The sequence below is a fragment of the Macrosteles quadrilineatus genome, unplaced genomic scaffold (assembly GCF_028750875.1).
Source record: "Macrosteles quadrilineatus isolate MER2022 unplaced genomic scaffold, UCM_ALF_1.0 Scaffold_7__1_contigs__length_78375512, whole genome shotgun sequence".
Classification (NCBI taxonomy): Eukaryota; Metazoa; Arthropoda; class Insecta; order Hemiptera; family Cicadellidae; genus Macrosteles; species Macrosteles quadrilineatus.
The window spans coordinates 18832558-18848075 of record NW_026542600.1 but is presented as its reverse complement, the minus strand read 5'-3'; the positions used below and the strand labels follow the sequence as shown (position 1 = coordinate 18848075).

The window sequence follows — 15518 nt, the reverse complement described above, 5'->3', positions numbered from 1 at the left end:
TTTTTAAACTCAGCCCCGTTTTCAGTTGGAGTATACTAACATCCGTTTCACCTTTACTTTGAAGAGGCGTATATTTGAAGAGTGCTCATATTGAGATTTTTTGAGCCTGCTTGAGTTTTCGCTTAAGCCAGTACAACTCAAGATACAAACAGTTATGATCAGTTATGAACCTTTGTTATAAGCAGACTACAATGTGTGGTTTATGCTGTGTTATATGTGATGTGTTCGTGTGTGCAGGCCAGCTGGGGGCTAGTACGGAGGAAGAGTACTCCGGTGATGGGATCTACTCCAGGACCTACCCTCGGCCTCAGAACCCCGCCTTGAGATCCACCACATCAACCCTGGGTATGTTGATCATCCTACTTAGGAATAAGACTCTCTGATAGGCAGTGGAAGGATGTATTAGCTTAAAGGGTTTTGCGAATTTCTCTATAGGAAGCAGCTATTACCGTAGCTCTCATGGTAATGCCTAAACCTGGGGCCGATTTACTTTTTAATTTTGATGCACCCAGTGGCCAATACCACCAATACTCGTTGAAACTTTGATATATATGTGTCCGTGAATACGATAACTCAAGTAATTTAGGTCAGATTTCGATTAAAATTTACAGGAGCTGAACTACTGAACTGAAATACGACTGGCATGAACTTGAGTGAGGTTGTCAACTAACAATATGGGGTCATAGGCACCCACTGACTAATACTGGTATATGGTTTTGAGATTTTTTTAAATGTAGTTTTTTCATATTTTTACCTTTAAAACAATATGCTCAATTTATAGCCATCGTGTAGAGCTTGAAAAACAAACCACTTTTTATATTGTAGCATTGTTGTATAATTGAAAAATTCGGATGAATTCCATAAAGACTGTACGTTTGAAATTCCCATGTTATTCGTATGGAGAAAAATAAAACTGTTGTAGTTTGCATGTTTTTGGATATGTTTGGATCGAATTTGGCAAATTTACCCAAACTCTGCTTTACTGTTAATATTCAGTAAAAAACATTTTTTACCTTCCCTGTAGCAGCAAGCCTAAGTACACGTTAAATCTAATGGTTATTGAATGGGGATAAATATGACTTGTTTATGGAAATATTGTAGTTAAACTTCCATCATACAGCTTTAAATTCGCTTAGTCTGCAGGTTTGCTGCGGTGCGGGTATTTTATAATCAAATCAGCATTGCAAGTTGATTTCAAATATTCGAATAACTGTGATTTTAGCTAATATAGAGAAGGCCACTCCTAATTTTCCAAGACCTTTAATAAGAAAAAGTAAGTTACTTGCATACAAATTAAACACTCTTTAAAGCACTCAAAAAGTCTTTTGCGTGTAATTTTTTAGTGGACACTGAGGGTTGTTATATAAGTTTAGCGAGTACCAATCCTTATGTATATTAGCTTTCCTAACCTCTCCAAAGGGAGGGAAAACTAAACATCGACTATTCAATACATGAGTTACGGCTATTACTTATTGCCAAGTCGGGTGCTGAGGTGTTTTGCTAGCAGGGCAATAATCAATAAGCGCCATGTATACTGAATATGCATTTCCTGCACCCACGATTATTTATTATTATTATTTTTGCTGATTCCTGAAATTACTTCTTCACATATCCTTAAAGTTGACTATCAGTTTTCATTATTATTATTGTGAATAGTAGTAGTGTGATGAAAAATAGTGTTCGTACCACGGATCGAAAATGGTTTTGCAGCTCTCGATCGATTTAAGTTCTCGACTTCGTCTTGAACTTAAAAACTATCTCGAGCCGGCAAAACCTCGTTTTCGGCCCTAGGTATGAAATATACTATTAGGCAAAGCGGTCCAAACCCATATTTAAGTGAGGATGTGCCGGGAATTACACCCATCTCTCCCATATCGAAGTCCGAGATGCTAACCACTAGGCCAGCAAACGCACTCACGTCCCCCTAGTTTCCCTGGTCTCCCTAGTTTTGTTTCATAAAAAGTAAAAACCATCAAGCTCCAGTCACTTCAAACCAAATTGATTAACGTAGGTTGAAAGTATAAAGCAGTATACGTTTTAAATTGCAAACCTAAAATACTCTAGTAAATGAAAATACTTACAACTAGAGCTTGTTGGAACCAATAGTGTATCCACTTTGTTGGCGCTGTTTGACGAGTATTTAGGGTCATATTTTAGTTTAACAAAGCCAACTGTAAAATAATTTTTCATTCTTAAATCGCTATTCTGTTCACCAAATTGAGTGCAAAGAGACTTTCTTTTTTGTATAAACTATTAAACAACAAATTTTAATCCGGCAAATATAGATTCTGCACTTTATGCATATAGCTGCTTATAGCAAAAACTTGAACCAGATTGTTCATCTCATTCTACAATCCCTTTGGTAAGGGAATTCGGCATATCATTTGTCAATATGACAAATGGAATACCGAAATATATCGTTTGTAAAATCTTGTTTTGTCAATTCAACATCAAATACTTTCCAGTAGCCCAGTAGTATTTGGGATGCTGGAATCAAAAAGGGAAGACAAAATTGTATAAATATACAAGGTGTTCATAAAGGGGTGTCACAAACTTCAGGGGCTAATAGTACCAATCATTCTAAACTATTTGTTCAAATAATCATAGGCACAAAAAATACGTTTAGCCACTATCCACCATTTTGTATTTTTTTACAAAACAATTTATATTTCAAGAATTATTCAAGCTAGGGAAACCAAACTTTGCACTTATTGTGTCAAGAGGCATTAAAAATTAATTATGTAATTTTCTTTTAACGTTGCCACTAAAAATAGGTAAAAAATAATAAAACATTTTAAGAATATTTTTTTTTATTTTTTTGTTGCTTGTACCCTATTAGATCAAAAATATTCTGTTGGTGTCCATATATTGGAATTTTACAACAATAAACCGTCATACGCCGGAAGAAAATTTTTGGAGGGGCTTCCAGAGTGGTTGAGGAGAATTGATGATTGTAAAAAATTTAAAACCCAGCTTAAAATATACTTAACACAAAAGGTTCTGTATAATTTTGATGAACTGTACAGCTGATATTATGTTGTAAGTTTTTAAATGTAGTTTAAGAATTTTGACACCATTCAATTTACATACTTGTATGATTGATGAATAAACTTATTTTCAATTCAATTCAATTCAGGTCGGATGTATCCTATTTTCAATACCATCCTGCTTTTTATATTAACGAATTTCACAGATAGGAAATTAGATAGTATCGTAGATCTCGTGGTAAGACCTAGGCCCCGGATGGATTTACTTGTTCGTTTTGATGACACCAAAGGCCAAAAGCACCATCTGTTCAAATACATATATTATCTAAGAAAACCCAACCAATTGTCGTGCAATTTGTACTAACCTGTAAAGATAACTTTATTCAAACTAGTTCAGGAACGAGCATGTTTGGACCACAAGAAACGGTGTTTTAAGGTAGTTTTATGGGGCTAAAACGGGTTAATCATATTTTTGTTAAATTAGAAATGTAGACTAACATAACTCTACAAATATTCCTATAATTTTGCCACTTGTATAAATGTATAGAATACCTAACTAATACCGGTTGAATATCTATACAGCAGCATATTTGAGCTAATTTATTTATAATTAACTATTGTTTTGTGTGGAATTTCACAATATTTTCTATTGGAATGCATCTTCTATAGGTTAGTTAGTAGAATATCATAACAACATACACTACACGATGGCGCTCGTCAATCGGAGTGATTTACACTATCGCATTATTTGCATATTGCGGAGGACGATTCTATACCTGTGAACACAGAACAATCTATACGTGCTGAGGAGGGAGAGGTAGGTTTTTTAAACAGCATTTTATATTATTGTTGTCGCTTTTTGCAAAAGTTAACATTTACCGCACTCCAGCAGATTTTACCGGTATCTTTCTGTAAACAACGACTTTTTAGTCTAAAAAAGAGTACAGAAAGAAGCTACTTACTTTGTAGTGAGGCGAAAAGAAATATATAAGATCACTTTCATATCGTGTTCGTCATTCGTCATGTTCCACTGACCACTGAAGAGATTTAACTATCAACACTGTTATCACAAAAATAAGGGTTGATTTACAATTGCAAATTATCAATTTGCAGCGACTGATTAGTTTTTAAATTGAATCGTTTGTGTGTAGAGATGTGGTTGATACTGATGAGTTTGCATAATCCTTCGTAAAAATGTAAGCATTTGATCAATAATTGTGAACTTTTTTTGAAATTTATATAATTCAATAAAAATTAGGGACCAAATTACGTTCAAAATTTAGTCTATTTGGTAACTAATAGTGAAACCTTACTAACTTTTCTTTTTAAATATTATTTTAAGTATGATTATGTTTCTATAAAGTTATTGTGAGAAAACTTTGGCACTTTAAAAAGGAGTTATTGATAATTCACGAGTAAATAACACAATCATAAAATTGAATATTCAATCACTTATTTATATTCATTTATTCATTGAGATTAATATTCTAGAACAGATTGAAAGTAATCAATATTCTTGTCGGAGACAAAACTAAAAGTAATCGTAGTCTGACTAAGTTTGCCACAGGCAAAAATGTAATCTCTTTGTGTTTTGCAAAATAATTATTTCAAATTCTAAAACATATGTTCATATGTTATCGTACTTGTAGAGCTGTATTTACCGGCCCTTTCAAAATAAGCAAATTCCTTTGCAGTTAAATTTTTTACATATATCATAAATATATGCACTTTCTCCAAGTTTGTTGAGTGTACGTTTTTGCGAAAATGGCCTACAATACGTGTAACACAAGCTGTGAGCCGTTTCAGGATCTGAAATCTGTTTTGTTGTCACGCATGAAGGGACGTATACAATATGACAAGATTTGTATATGCAAGCCAGGAAATACAATAACTGAACAAATCTTTAGAGAACTCAAATGAGAAATATATATATATAACCAAAATAAGAACCATCAACACTGTCCACTTAACACCTGAACACATCCAAAAGTACGGACACTCAAGCTATAATGAAGAGATTAATGTGTTTCTCTATTCATCTTATCTGTTTCAAATTCATTTTCCTGAAGACGAGTGGAGTAAAAAATTAACTTCACCAATCTTTTAGAAAACGTCGGAAATAATCTTGTAAACAAACAAATATATGCTATTGCATGCTTATAGGTTAAGTAATAGTTGTATTAAAATATACAACTTTAATAATTACTGTGTATCCAAGCAATCGGAATCCTTTACTTAAGTTATTCCCACAAAACAGTTCTGCGTGGTCACAGTAGCAAATCTGTCATTTTGCTTTAATAAAAGAGATGAAGTATTAACCTAGAGAATTGTGAACCACACCACTTTAAATTCTTAAATAGTGAGCAACAATTGACAAACAACACATTGATTGAAGCCTTTAAACTATTTAATTTAACGTTTTAGCTACACATTCAGTTTGTTGGAAAGAAACCGATTTCAAATATCTCAAATAGTTAAAAAGTTAAAGAGGGCGCAAGTTAATTTTTTGCCACCCTCATGGTTATTTGGATTTGAAACGTTTTAGGGTGCCATTTTGTTATTAGTGAGCCGATTCTTTCTTTATGTCAATGTTCATGTTTCGTCAAGACCTGTAAAATGATACCAAACTCGACTATACTTGTCATTTGAAAATTTTGAGCTACCCCCTACCCCCGCTATCCCCAAGGGCAAAATTTTCAAAATTGACCATAATTATTGTAGCCCCTCATATGTAAGAAGGTTGCCGCAAACCGATTTCAAATATCTCAAATGGTTGAAAAGTTAAGTGGAGGTGAAAGTTACTTTTCAGCCACCCTGTATATGTCCGTCAGCACAATAAGTCGAGAAAACCAACCGATTGTCATGCAATTTTGTACTAACCTGTAAACATACCTATATTCAAACGAGTTCAGGAACGAGCACGTTTGGACCACGAGAAACGGTGTTTTAAAGGTAGTTTTATAGGGCTAAAATGGGTTAATCCTATGTTTGTTAAATCAGACATGTAGACTAATATAACTATACAAATATTCCTATAATTTTGCCACTTGTATAAATGTATAGAATACCTAACTAATATCGGTTGAATATCTATGCAGCAGCATATTTGAGCTAATTTATTTATAATTAACTATTATTTCGTGTGGAATTTCACAATATTTTCTATTGGAATGCATCTTCTATAGGTTAGTTAGTAGAATATCATAACAACATACACTACACGATGGCGCTCGTCAATCGGAGTGATTTACACTATCGCATTATTTGCATATTGCGGAGGACGATTCTATACCAGCTGTGAACACAGAACAATCTATACGTGCTGAGACGGGGGAGGTAGGTTTGAAACAGCTTTTTTAATTATTGTTGTCGCCTATCGCAAAACTGACCATTTACCGTACTCCAGCAGATTTTACCGGTATCTTTCTGAAAACAAAGACTTTCTAGTCTAAAAAAGACCACAGAAAGAAGCTACTTACTGTGTAGTGTGGCGAAAATATATATATAAAAGTTCACTTTCATATTGTGTCCGTCATTCGTCATGTTACTTAACCACTGAAGAGATTTAACTATCAACACTGTTATCACAAAAATAAGGGTTGATTTACAATTGCAAATTATCAATTTGCAGCGACTGATTAGTTTTTAAATTGAATCGTTTGTGTGAAGAGATGTGGTTGATACTGATGAGTTTGCATAATCCTTCGTAAAAATGTAAGAGTTTGATCAATAATTGTGAACTTTTTTTAGAAATTTATATAATTCAATAAAAATTTGGGACCCAATTACGTTCAAAATTTAGACTATTTGGTAATCAATAGAGAAACCATGATAACTTTTCTTTTTAAATATGTTTTTAAGTATGATTATGTTTCTATAAAGTTATTGTGACAAAACTTTGGCACTTTAAACAGGAGTTATTGATAATTTACGAGTAAATAACACAATCATAAAATTGAATATTCAATCACTTATTTATATTCATTTATTCATTGAGATTAATATTCTAGAACAGATTGAAAGTAATCAATATTCTTGTCGGAGACAAAACTAAAAGTAATCGTAGTCTGATGCTAAGTTTGCCTCAGGCAAAAATTTTAATCTCTTTGTGTTTTGCAAAATAGTTATTTCAAATTCTAAAACAAATGTTCATATGTTATCGTACTTGTAGAGCTGTATTTACCGGCCCTTTCAAAATAAGCAAATTCCTTTGCAGTTAAATGTTATTTATATTTCATGAATACATGCACTTTCTCCAAGTTTGTTGAATGTACGTTTTTGTCGTTGAATGGACATTGCAAAAATGGCCTACAATACGTGTAACACAAGTTGTAAGCCGTTTCAGGATCTGAAATCTGTTTTGTAGGCAGACATGAAGGGAACGTATACACGACAAGATTTGTATGCAAGCCAGGAAATACAATAACTGGACAAATCTTTAGAGAACTCAAATGAGAAATATATATGTATAACCAAAATAAGAACCATCAACACTGTCCACTTAACACCCGAACACATCCAAAAGTACGGAAACTCAAGCTATAATGAAGAGATTAAGGTTTTTGACTATTGATCTTGCCTGTTCTAAATTCTTTCCCCTGAAGACGAGTGCAGTTTCTATACCCCGAAACGTGGTAAAAATTTAACTTCACCAATCTTTGTAAGAAAACGTCGGAAATAATCTTGTAAACAAAGAAATATATGCTATTGCATGCCTATAGGTTAAGTAATAGTTGTATTAAAATATACAACTTTAATAACTACTGTGTATCCAAGCAATCCAAATCCTTTACGTAGGTTATTCCCACAAATCAGTTCTGCGTTTTCAAAGTAGCAAAGCTATCATTTTGCTTTGATAAAAGAAATGAAGTATTAATCTATTAAGAGGATTGTGAACCACACCACTTTAAACTCTTAAACTCTTTAATAATGAGAAATAACACATTGATTTAAGCCTTTAAACTATTTAATTTAACGTTTTAGCTACACATTCAGTTTTTTGTGAAGAATTTACAATATAAAATGTTTACAAAATACTTTTTCCATAGTCAAGTTGATTACCTTTGCTATCGAAGTTCCAATGTCATAACTTGACCTAGCTTTAGCTGCAGCGTACCTCAAACCTCGATTGATCGGCTGTCAAAAACTTAGACAATAAAATGAGGAATGTGACCCCCAGGCGAAACCTTAACAATGAAATAAGCTCAAGGTAAATTATTGTCTACGCCATTCGAAAAGTTATAACCTAATGTTTGTCTTTAGTGAATAATCTTAATATCGTATCGATTCTGAAAATCAATAATTTGTTTGTTGGAATGGTATTTATGTTATTAAAGTAACAGTTTTACTTACTATACATCTATTAATACAAGGTAAAAATACATTGTTAAGGGACCTTAACATAACTCTAGATTTACTGTTAAGTATTTTGCTACAAAAACTAGGCCTATCCTATATAATAGTATGACATTTTTTTGTCTTCGTGCCGAAATATGTATTAGTAAAGGTATAATAATATTTAGAGTATGTTTTCTATTCATGGTAGTATTATTAATGTAAACACAAATATGAAAACCAGGATGGTAAATAATGCTACAGTAAGACCCATTTAATATTTTGGGATCGTGCACACTTATATAAGGAGAAAATATCCACAGTGCGTGAATTTTCGTTTGGTGTGTTCAGTGTGTATTTTAACAGATGCATAATAAAAGAAAATGTAGGCCTGCACTTAAAAATGTACACTTAGTCACAATAAAAATCATAAAAAAATAGCAGAGGCTCAATACTTAGGGTTGCCATTACGAGGACACAAAAACTTAAAAGCCTACATTGGTAAAATTGTGATTGTACTCTTATAAATTGATAAAGAAGTAAAAATCCGATAAAAAATGTATTTTATTCAATAAACCGCCACGGAAAAAATGTTCCCATCTTGATTATACGGAAAACAAATATATTTAACGATACATTTTTACATTAATTAATTAATAAAATATTACAATTTATTTTTTTATTTAATTATTTAGATAAAAACCCAGAAAATATATTGTCAAGGTTAAACCAAAATAATTAAACATATTTATAATTATGTTATAAATTTCCATTCGTCAAAATATTTATATCCGGTAATAATGGGAGTAATCTTATTAAACGATGTTTCACTACCAATCAAATTAGACCATCCAAAGATTTATAACTGTCAACGCACTTGTGGATAGTAGGTAAACATAGACGCAATAAAGAAACTTGATTTAAGTGGGTAGGTAAAGCTATTACTTGTAATTTTATTTTTGGGATGCAAATTTTAGAATATTTCTAAGATTGTTTGAAGATACTTGGCGATGGTGTAGATATAAGCTTGCGAAATATTATTAAATATTTACATTTATGTAAAAGCAATATTTTGCTATCCCTAAGGTCATAGGTGTAAACACTATTACTTATAAGGAAATAAACTATAAGAAAATCCACTGTGAGCGATAATGGCACTTTGCGGACGTAGCGGGATGGTAATCAATAATCATTAAGGTTAACTGAGAAGACGGTTATAATAGAGGGTAGAAAGGATATTGGAGGTAAAGCACAAAGGGGATGGGACCGACCAAGGAATCTTGACTATTCAGAACTATCGTTTGGAAATCTACTTGTGGTATTGCGGCAATGGTTTTGTTTCAAAAGCATAACTATGAAAGTTTTATGAATAAATTAAAACTATCCCATTATTTAAAAAATCGATTTAAATAACTAGTCAGCTGATTACATGTTTCAGGTAACGTTAGCTTTTTCTTCCATGTTGTTGTAAGCTAGGTACAATTGTTAACTAGTTATCTAGTTAGATCGTTACCTTTTTAGCTTCTCAATTCGTAATCTTGTCACCTCATTACCTTACCACCACGCTACCTCGTTACCTTATCCCCTCGTTACCTCATTACTTTGTCACCTTCTCACCTCGTTACCTTCTCACCTAGTTACCATCTCACCTCGTTACCATCTCACTTCGTTACCATCTCACCTAGTTACCTTTTCACCTCATTACCTTTTCACCTAGTTACCTTCTCACCTAGTTACCATCTTCACCTAGTTACCATCTCACCTCGTTACCATCTCACCTCGTTACCATCTCACCTAGTTACCTTTTCACCTCATCACCTTTTCACCTAGTTACCTTCTCACCTAGTTACCTTCTCACCTATTTACCATCTCACCTAGTTACCATCTCACATAGTTACCAACTCACCTCGTTACCTTGTCACCTCGTTACCTTCTCACCTCGTTACCTTCTCAACTAGTTACCTTCTCACCTCGTTACCTTCTCAACTAGTTACCTTCTCACCTCATTGCCTTCTCACCTCGTTACCTTCTCACCTCATTACCTTCTCACCTCGTTACCTTCTCACCTCGTCACCTCGTTGCTTTATTGTCTCATTACCTCGTTATCATGTCACCTCGTTATTATGAGATCCTGTTACCTTGTTACTTTGTAACCTCGTCACCTTGATGCCTCATTACCTTATTATAGTTTCGCCATATTACCTCGTTATCAAGTCACCTCATTGACTCGATGTAATTTCGCCTTAATATATTACCTTCTTATCATGTCACCTCGTTATAATGACATCCCGTTACCTCGGTTCTTTGTAACCTCATCACCTCCTTACCTTGTTACCTCGTTATGTCGTATGGGGTTGGAGGGTGGTTTAATTATGTCAAAATTGAAGCTCTTGTGACCCACCGATACTCGGTATGTATCTCATCGAACGTAGAAGGTTATACCGTAACATAGAACATAGAAACACCTCTTTGGCTGACTGACATCTAGCCGAATATCATTGCCTCTATCTATCGTATAAAGTTCTTCTAAATGGGTTTTAGATGCATGGCTGCCGACTTTTTATTGCACGGCAGTTCTACTGAGGTACACTCGGCTCTGATTAATCCCTCATTGGTCAAATTACTAAGTTGCCTGGGGTCCGGTCAATGTTCATTAAACAAATTCTTCGTTTACTGATACACAAGGGATAATATCAATCTTCAAGTATATCCTTTCCATGTACTCACTGAGGCTGATGTATACAGAAGATTCTGGATGATTTATCCGTCGACGTTTATTACAGACTGGCATTATGTGGTCTCTTGAGGGATAACTAGGGATATTGCTTTTAGCAATAATGTTACGCTCGACAGCATAGTTGTTTTGAGTGCCAATACATGAGTGAAGTGTGTATTTCTCTTGGTCAGGATTTTTTACTAAAGCTCGACAATTGGATCTTAACCCCACGATGTTAAAATTACAAATGTACATCAATTGATATATTTGAAAGCATTGAAAACGTCGTCAGGTTTAAATAACTGAGTTAGCTGATAGATCAACTGAGTTTACAGTCCAAAGTCCACCTACCTCTAAGGGTTAGTGATTTCAGGATCATATTTTCCCGGGAAACGTCTGCTCGCTTTCAAAAACTGTTTACTGCGCAAGGGAATGTGAAAACCTTTGAAGACACGCTGTCCATTTCCCTACTGAGACTGATTTATACATCGGTTTTGGAATTATTTATCCGTTGACGTTTATAGCAATCCGGCTTATTTCATGTGGTTTTAACGTATTCTCCTCAAGGGATGGTGATTACGTCAGTAGGGTTAAGTTGCAGCTAGGTGGTCTGGGGTGGAGGGGGGTGGTACTGGTCTAGACGTCGCTAGGGCTTTCTCTGGCTTTTCAAAATATTTTGACTTATTAACAATTAATGTTATATTACTCAGGGCTGATGGGCAATATTTATTTTAACCTTAGCCGTAGTATATTTCACTATTTTTCCACGATATTGTACTTTTTGTTATAATGCGCACTTTTACACTTTGAACGAAATGCAAAAAGTAAATAATGGGTTGGGCTCAAAAAAAAAAAGGTTTTAGCTAGATTATTGGCATTTAAAAATAAAAATAAATTAAAATATGATGTAGGTTGTAACTTTATTTCAATAAAAAGTAAATTTCCTTTAAACTAAGAAAAGTATAAAAATCGTATTTAACTAAACAAATTATAATACTAACGTAATATATTGTTTATTCCCTATTACATTTGTATTGCCTTTGTTATTGAAATTAGAACGATGCGATTTTATGTGAATAAAAATGTGACGAAACATAAATCACTCACTGAAAAATAAAAGTTTATTAAACCTCTTGATTCAGATTTATAATATTCACAAGACAATTATTGTAGTTTCTGGAGTCATCATGAGGTCCAATTAAAGAAATCATTTGACTATTTATATATTTTCCGACATTAAACTATGTGTATGTGTCTGCACTGTTGAAAATGAGCCATGGACTTAATCTAATTGAGTAAAACTCCTGTTTTGGTAATTCAACTGTTTTGGGTTCGATTGGTTGTAAAAACCATAAGCGGATTGTTGATCCACTTATTTTTAATCCTAAAAGCACCTTAGCTGGGATAATATAGTCAATTCAAATATAAATAATTTACGAATAAATAGTAAGCTTCATTATAAGTTTTATATATAATTGAATCAAAATCAAAGGCCATACAAAGATGGTTAAACTGTTGAAATCCTTCACTGTGTAAAGCATCACTTCTATTGGCTCAGAGTGTTACCTTTGTAAACACAACCAGTAACACACACTCACACACTCAATCCCTGTGGAACATGTGATCAGTGTCATCGGAATCTTGAGGAAAATATTTAGAATGTTAAAATGTATTTTACAAGTTAATAATTTATTTAAAAAAGACTAACGTGCGTAATTTAAATACACATCGGAAATACGTATTCACCTTGTAGTAGGTAGGGGAGATTAGCATGCGTCTGTTTCAATGAAAAAACTTAAAGTGTATTTTAAATGTTTACCTAACGATTAGTGGACATTACTGTACACCTTAAATGTTTCATTGTTTGATTATGCGTGAGAGCTATTTAAGTTTACTTAAAAAACGACAAAATAACCTATATTTTAGTGAAAAAATACTTTCTGAATGTATTTTTGATGAAAAAAGCTTAAACATTCATAACTGAATTTTTACTATGGAAACACAGAGGTTGGTAATCCATATTATCATTTTCAGAATCAGCTTTGGAAGCAGCTAAATTATGAATCAATTAAAACTATATGTAACTTGCAAAATATTAGTGAGGTTTTACATTGCAGAGTGCGGTTCAATAGAAAACACTGTAAACTTAATTTAAGCTGAGATTATATAAAATCTAGTTTTATTCAACCAAACAGCGTTGATTAAATTCTCGTCAAAGTTTCTTCAGTGAGAGTATTTAGATAACGAACTTCCCACAGTTTGTTAGTTTGCCGCTGTCATATACCTAACAGCTTATCACCTGGGATATCCACATTTATACATCGCATGTTTATTTAATGTGCTATATTTTACAATCATCCTGTGTTCATTTATATTGATTCTATAGGAACTAAAAAAATACAAACTCTGGATTGTTCAATGTTCTAAGAATGCCACTCATAGTACACTCATCTCCACTCATACTTGGCTTAAAATACCTACTTTGTACGGTCGCCATTTAATAAGAAAGTATTAAAAGTATTAAAGTATTAAAGAAATTGTGCTAAAAATGAATCACTGCTGGGAAAACAGACGTTTTTCTATTATTAGTTCTTTTTGGGATCAACATCAACATTATAACAATGTTTTCAGGAAAGAGAGAACACCTACCTTAAACCACAACTAATAGATACAAGAACTACCAACAATAAAAAAGCTAGAAACTAAAATACAACAATACCAAAATGTTATCTTAATTTAATGTTATGTTTCAAGCTCAATCCTTCTAGCTAGATCCATTAATCCTGTATTGCAAAACTTTAGTCTACGAACACATTATACTAATGGTAAAGTGAAGTAAATAAGTCAACTATCCAGTATTGTTTTATATTGGATATACCATCTATCTTCAACAATTAACATTTCGGATATATGAAGGAAACATTTCCCAACATAAGGTAATGTTTTGTTACCAACTGGTTTTCATACACCTTATTTAAACAATAAGGTTAAATGTTGAAAACCGCACTTCACATTGGGAAGAAAATTCAATAAATTCGAATAATCTAAATAAGCCCTACTGTAGTAATTTAACAAAGCTATATATATATATATATATAAGTTAAAAAGTTATGTAAATCACCAAGTTCAAAAAGATCAAAGAACAACAATTTTTAGTTGTACAGGCAAGGCAAAAAACATTGCGGTCAGAGTTTTCTTCATTTTGCCCCAAAAAATGTGATTTCTCAACTATTTCTGATTCGACCTTTTTAACTTGATGTCGTTTGATAGGAAACATTAAATGCTGAATAAAAGTGTTCTAAGCTCGTTCGTAAAATTAACCGTTTTTAGTAATTTAAGTTATAAAATTATAAATGACCGTCACTCTTAAACTGAAAAATATTTTGTAGTTATTATTTTTTCGCAAATGCATTATGATTTAATAAAAGTTTATACCAAGTTTCATAAAGATATCTCTTATAGTTTTTTTTAATAGATTTGAAACAAAGAAACAAAATGGCAAATATCTTGCTTACGAGGCATTTTTGGAAAAGTTCATTTTATTTGACCCAGACCCAATAAATCTATTCCTGAATTCATATTCTACTTACTTATGGGACACCCTGTATGGATAATATTATAATAGAAGCCTTTATTATCCTACAATATGCTTTGGTCTATTTATCACAAACAAAATTGAAATTGAATATGAAAATGTTATAAACTACAAAGCGTAAGGGCGGAAAACATTTCGCGGAATTTAATAATGAACCGGTTGAAAATTTCATTACATTTTCGTTTATAAACATTATGACGATATTTATACACCGTTGCACATCTATTTTGTGCTGCAACATCAGAAAATTACTGGACTGGTATATTGTACCTTGCACTAAATAAACTGCACCTTTGTTACACATTTAGCTTCAATAATGAAATGCCATGGCCATTATATCGTTGCTTTTGTTGTTATATTTGTAATTTTATGAATTTACCGAATTTCCAATATTGAAGGCAATATCAAATATTCTTGTATTGCAGTTTATATTATTAATAGAGTAAAAAATGTTTAATAATAGGTTGTCATAAAATTAGGATTTTTGTTATTAATCATTTACAAAGAATTGGCTGTCTTAAAAGTTACGGTGAACGATTAAATAATAGCAGTCTATGAATACTCAAACATAGACCAATACTGTATGATCAACTATAGTTGTCGAGACTGCTCTTTTGTTATTCAAGTCACTTTTAAGTCTTAAGAGCCAAAACATTACTTTTAGAAACATTTATTGATTTTGTATTCTGTTACTATGAGGTAATAGTGTCAAAAATTGCGCTAAATTGTTTATAATATATTGGTTATTCTTATTTATTTTTCATCAAACTACCGACATTTTGTACGGCTACAAAATGACCATGCATTAACACAGAGATAAATTAAATTAAAAGGTGGGCAGTATCATTGACTTTATATCTACACTTATATCTTGTGTAGATATAAA

At 32.6% G+C, this 15518-nt stretch overlaps 1 protein-coding gene across 1 annotated transcript in view; it reads left to right on the top strand.

The window, feature by feature from the left end:
* LOC128998850 (putative transcriptional regulator cudA) overlaps positions 1–15518 on the top strand; it is a gene marked incomplete at its 3' end in the record, with an annotated part of 99951 nt that overhangs the window by 53583 nt on the left and 30850 nt on the right. Inside the window, exon 4 of the mRNA XM_054425207.1 lies at positions 238–345. Coding sequence (XP_054281182.1) covers positions 238–345 — 108 coding nt within the window. The remainder of the gene's footprint in view (positions 1–237; positions 346–15518) is intronic.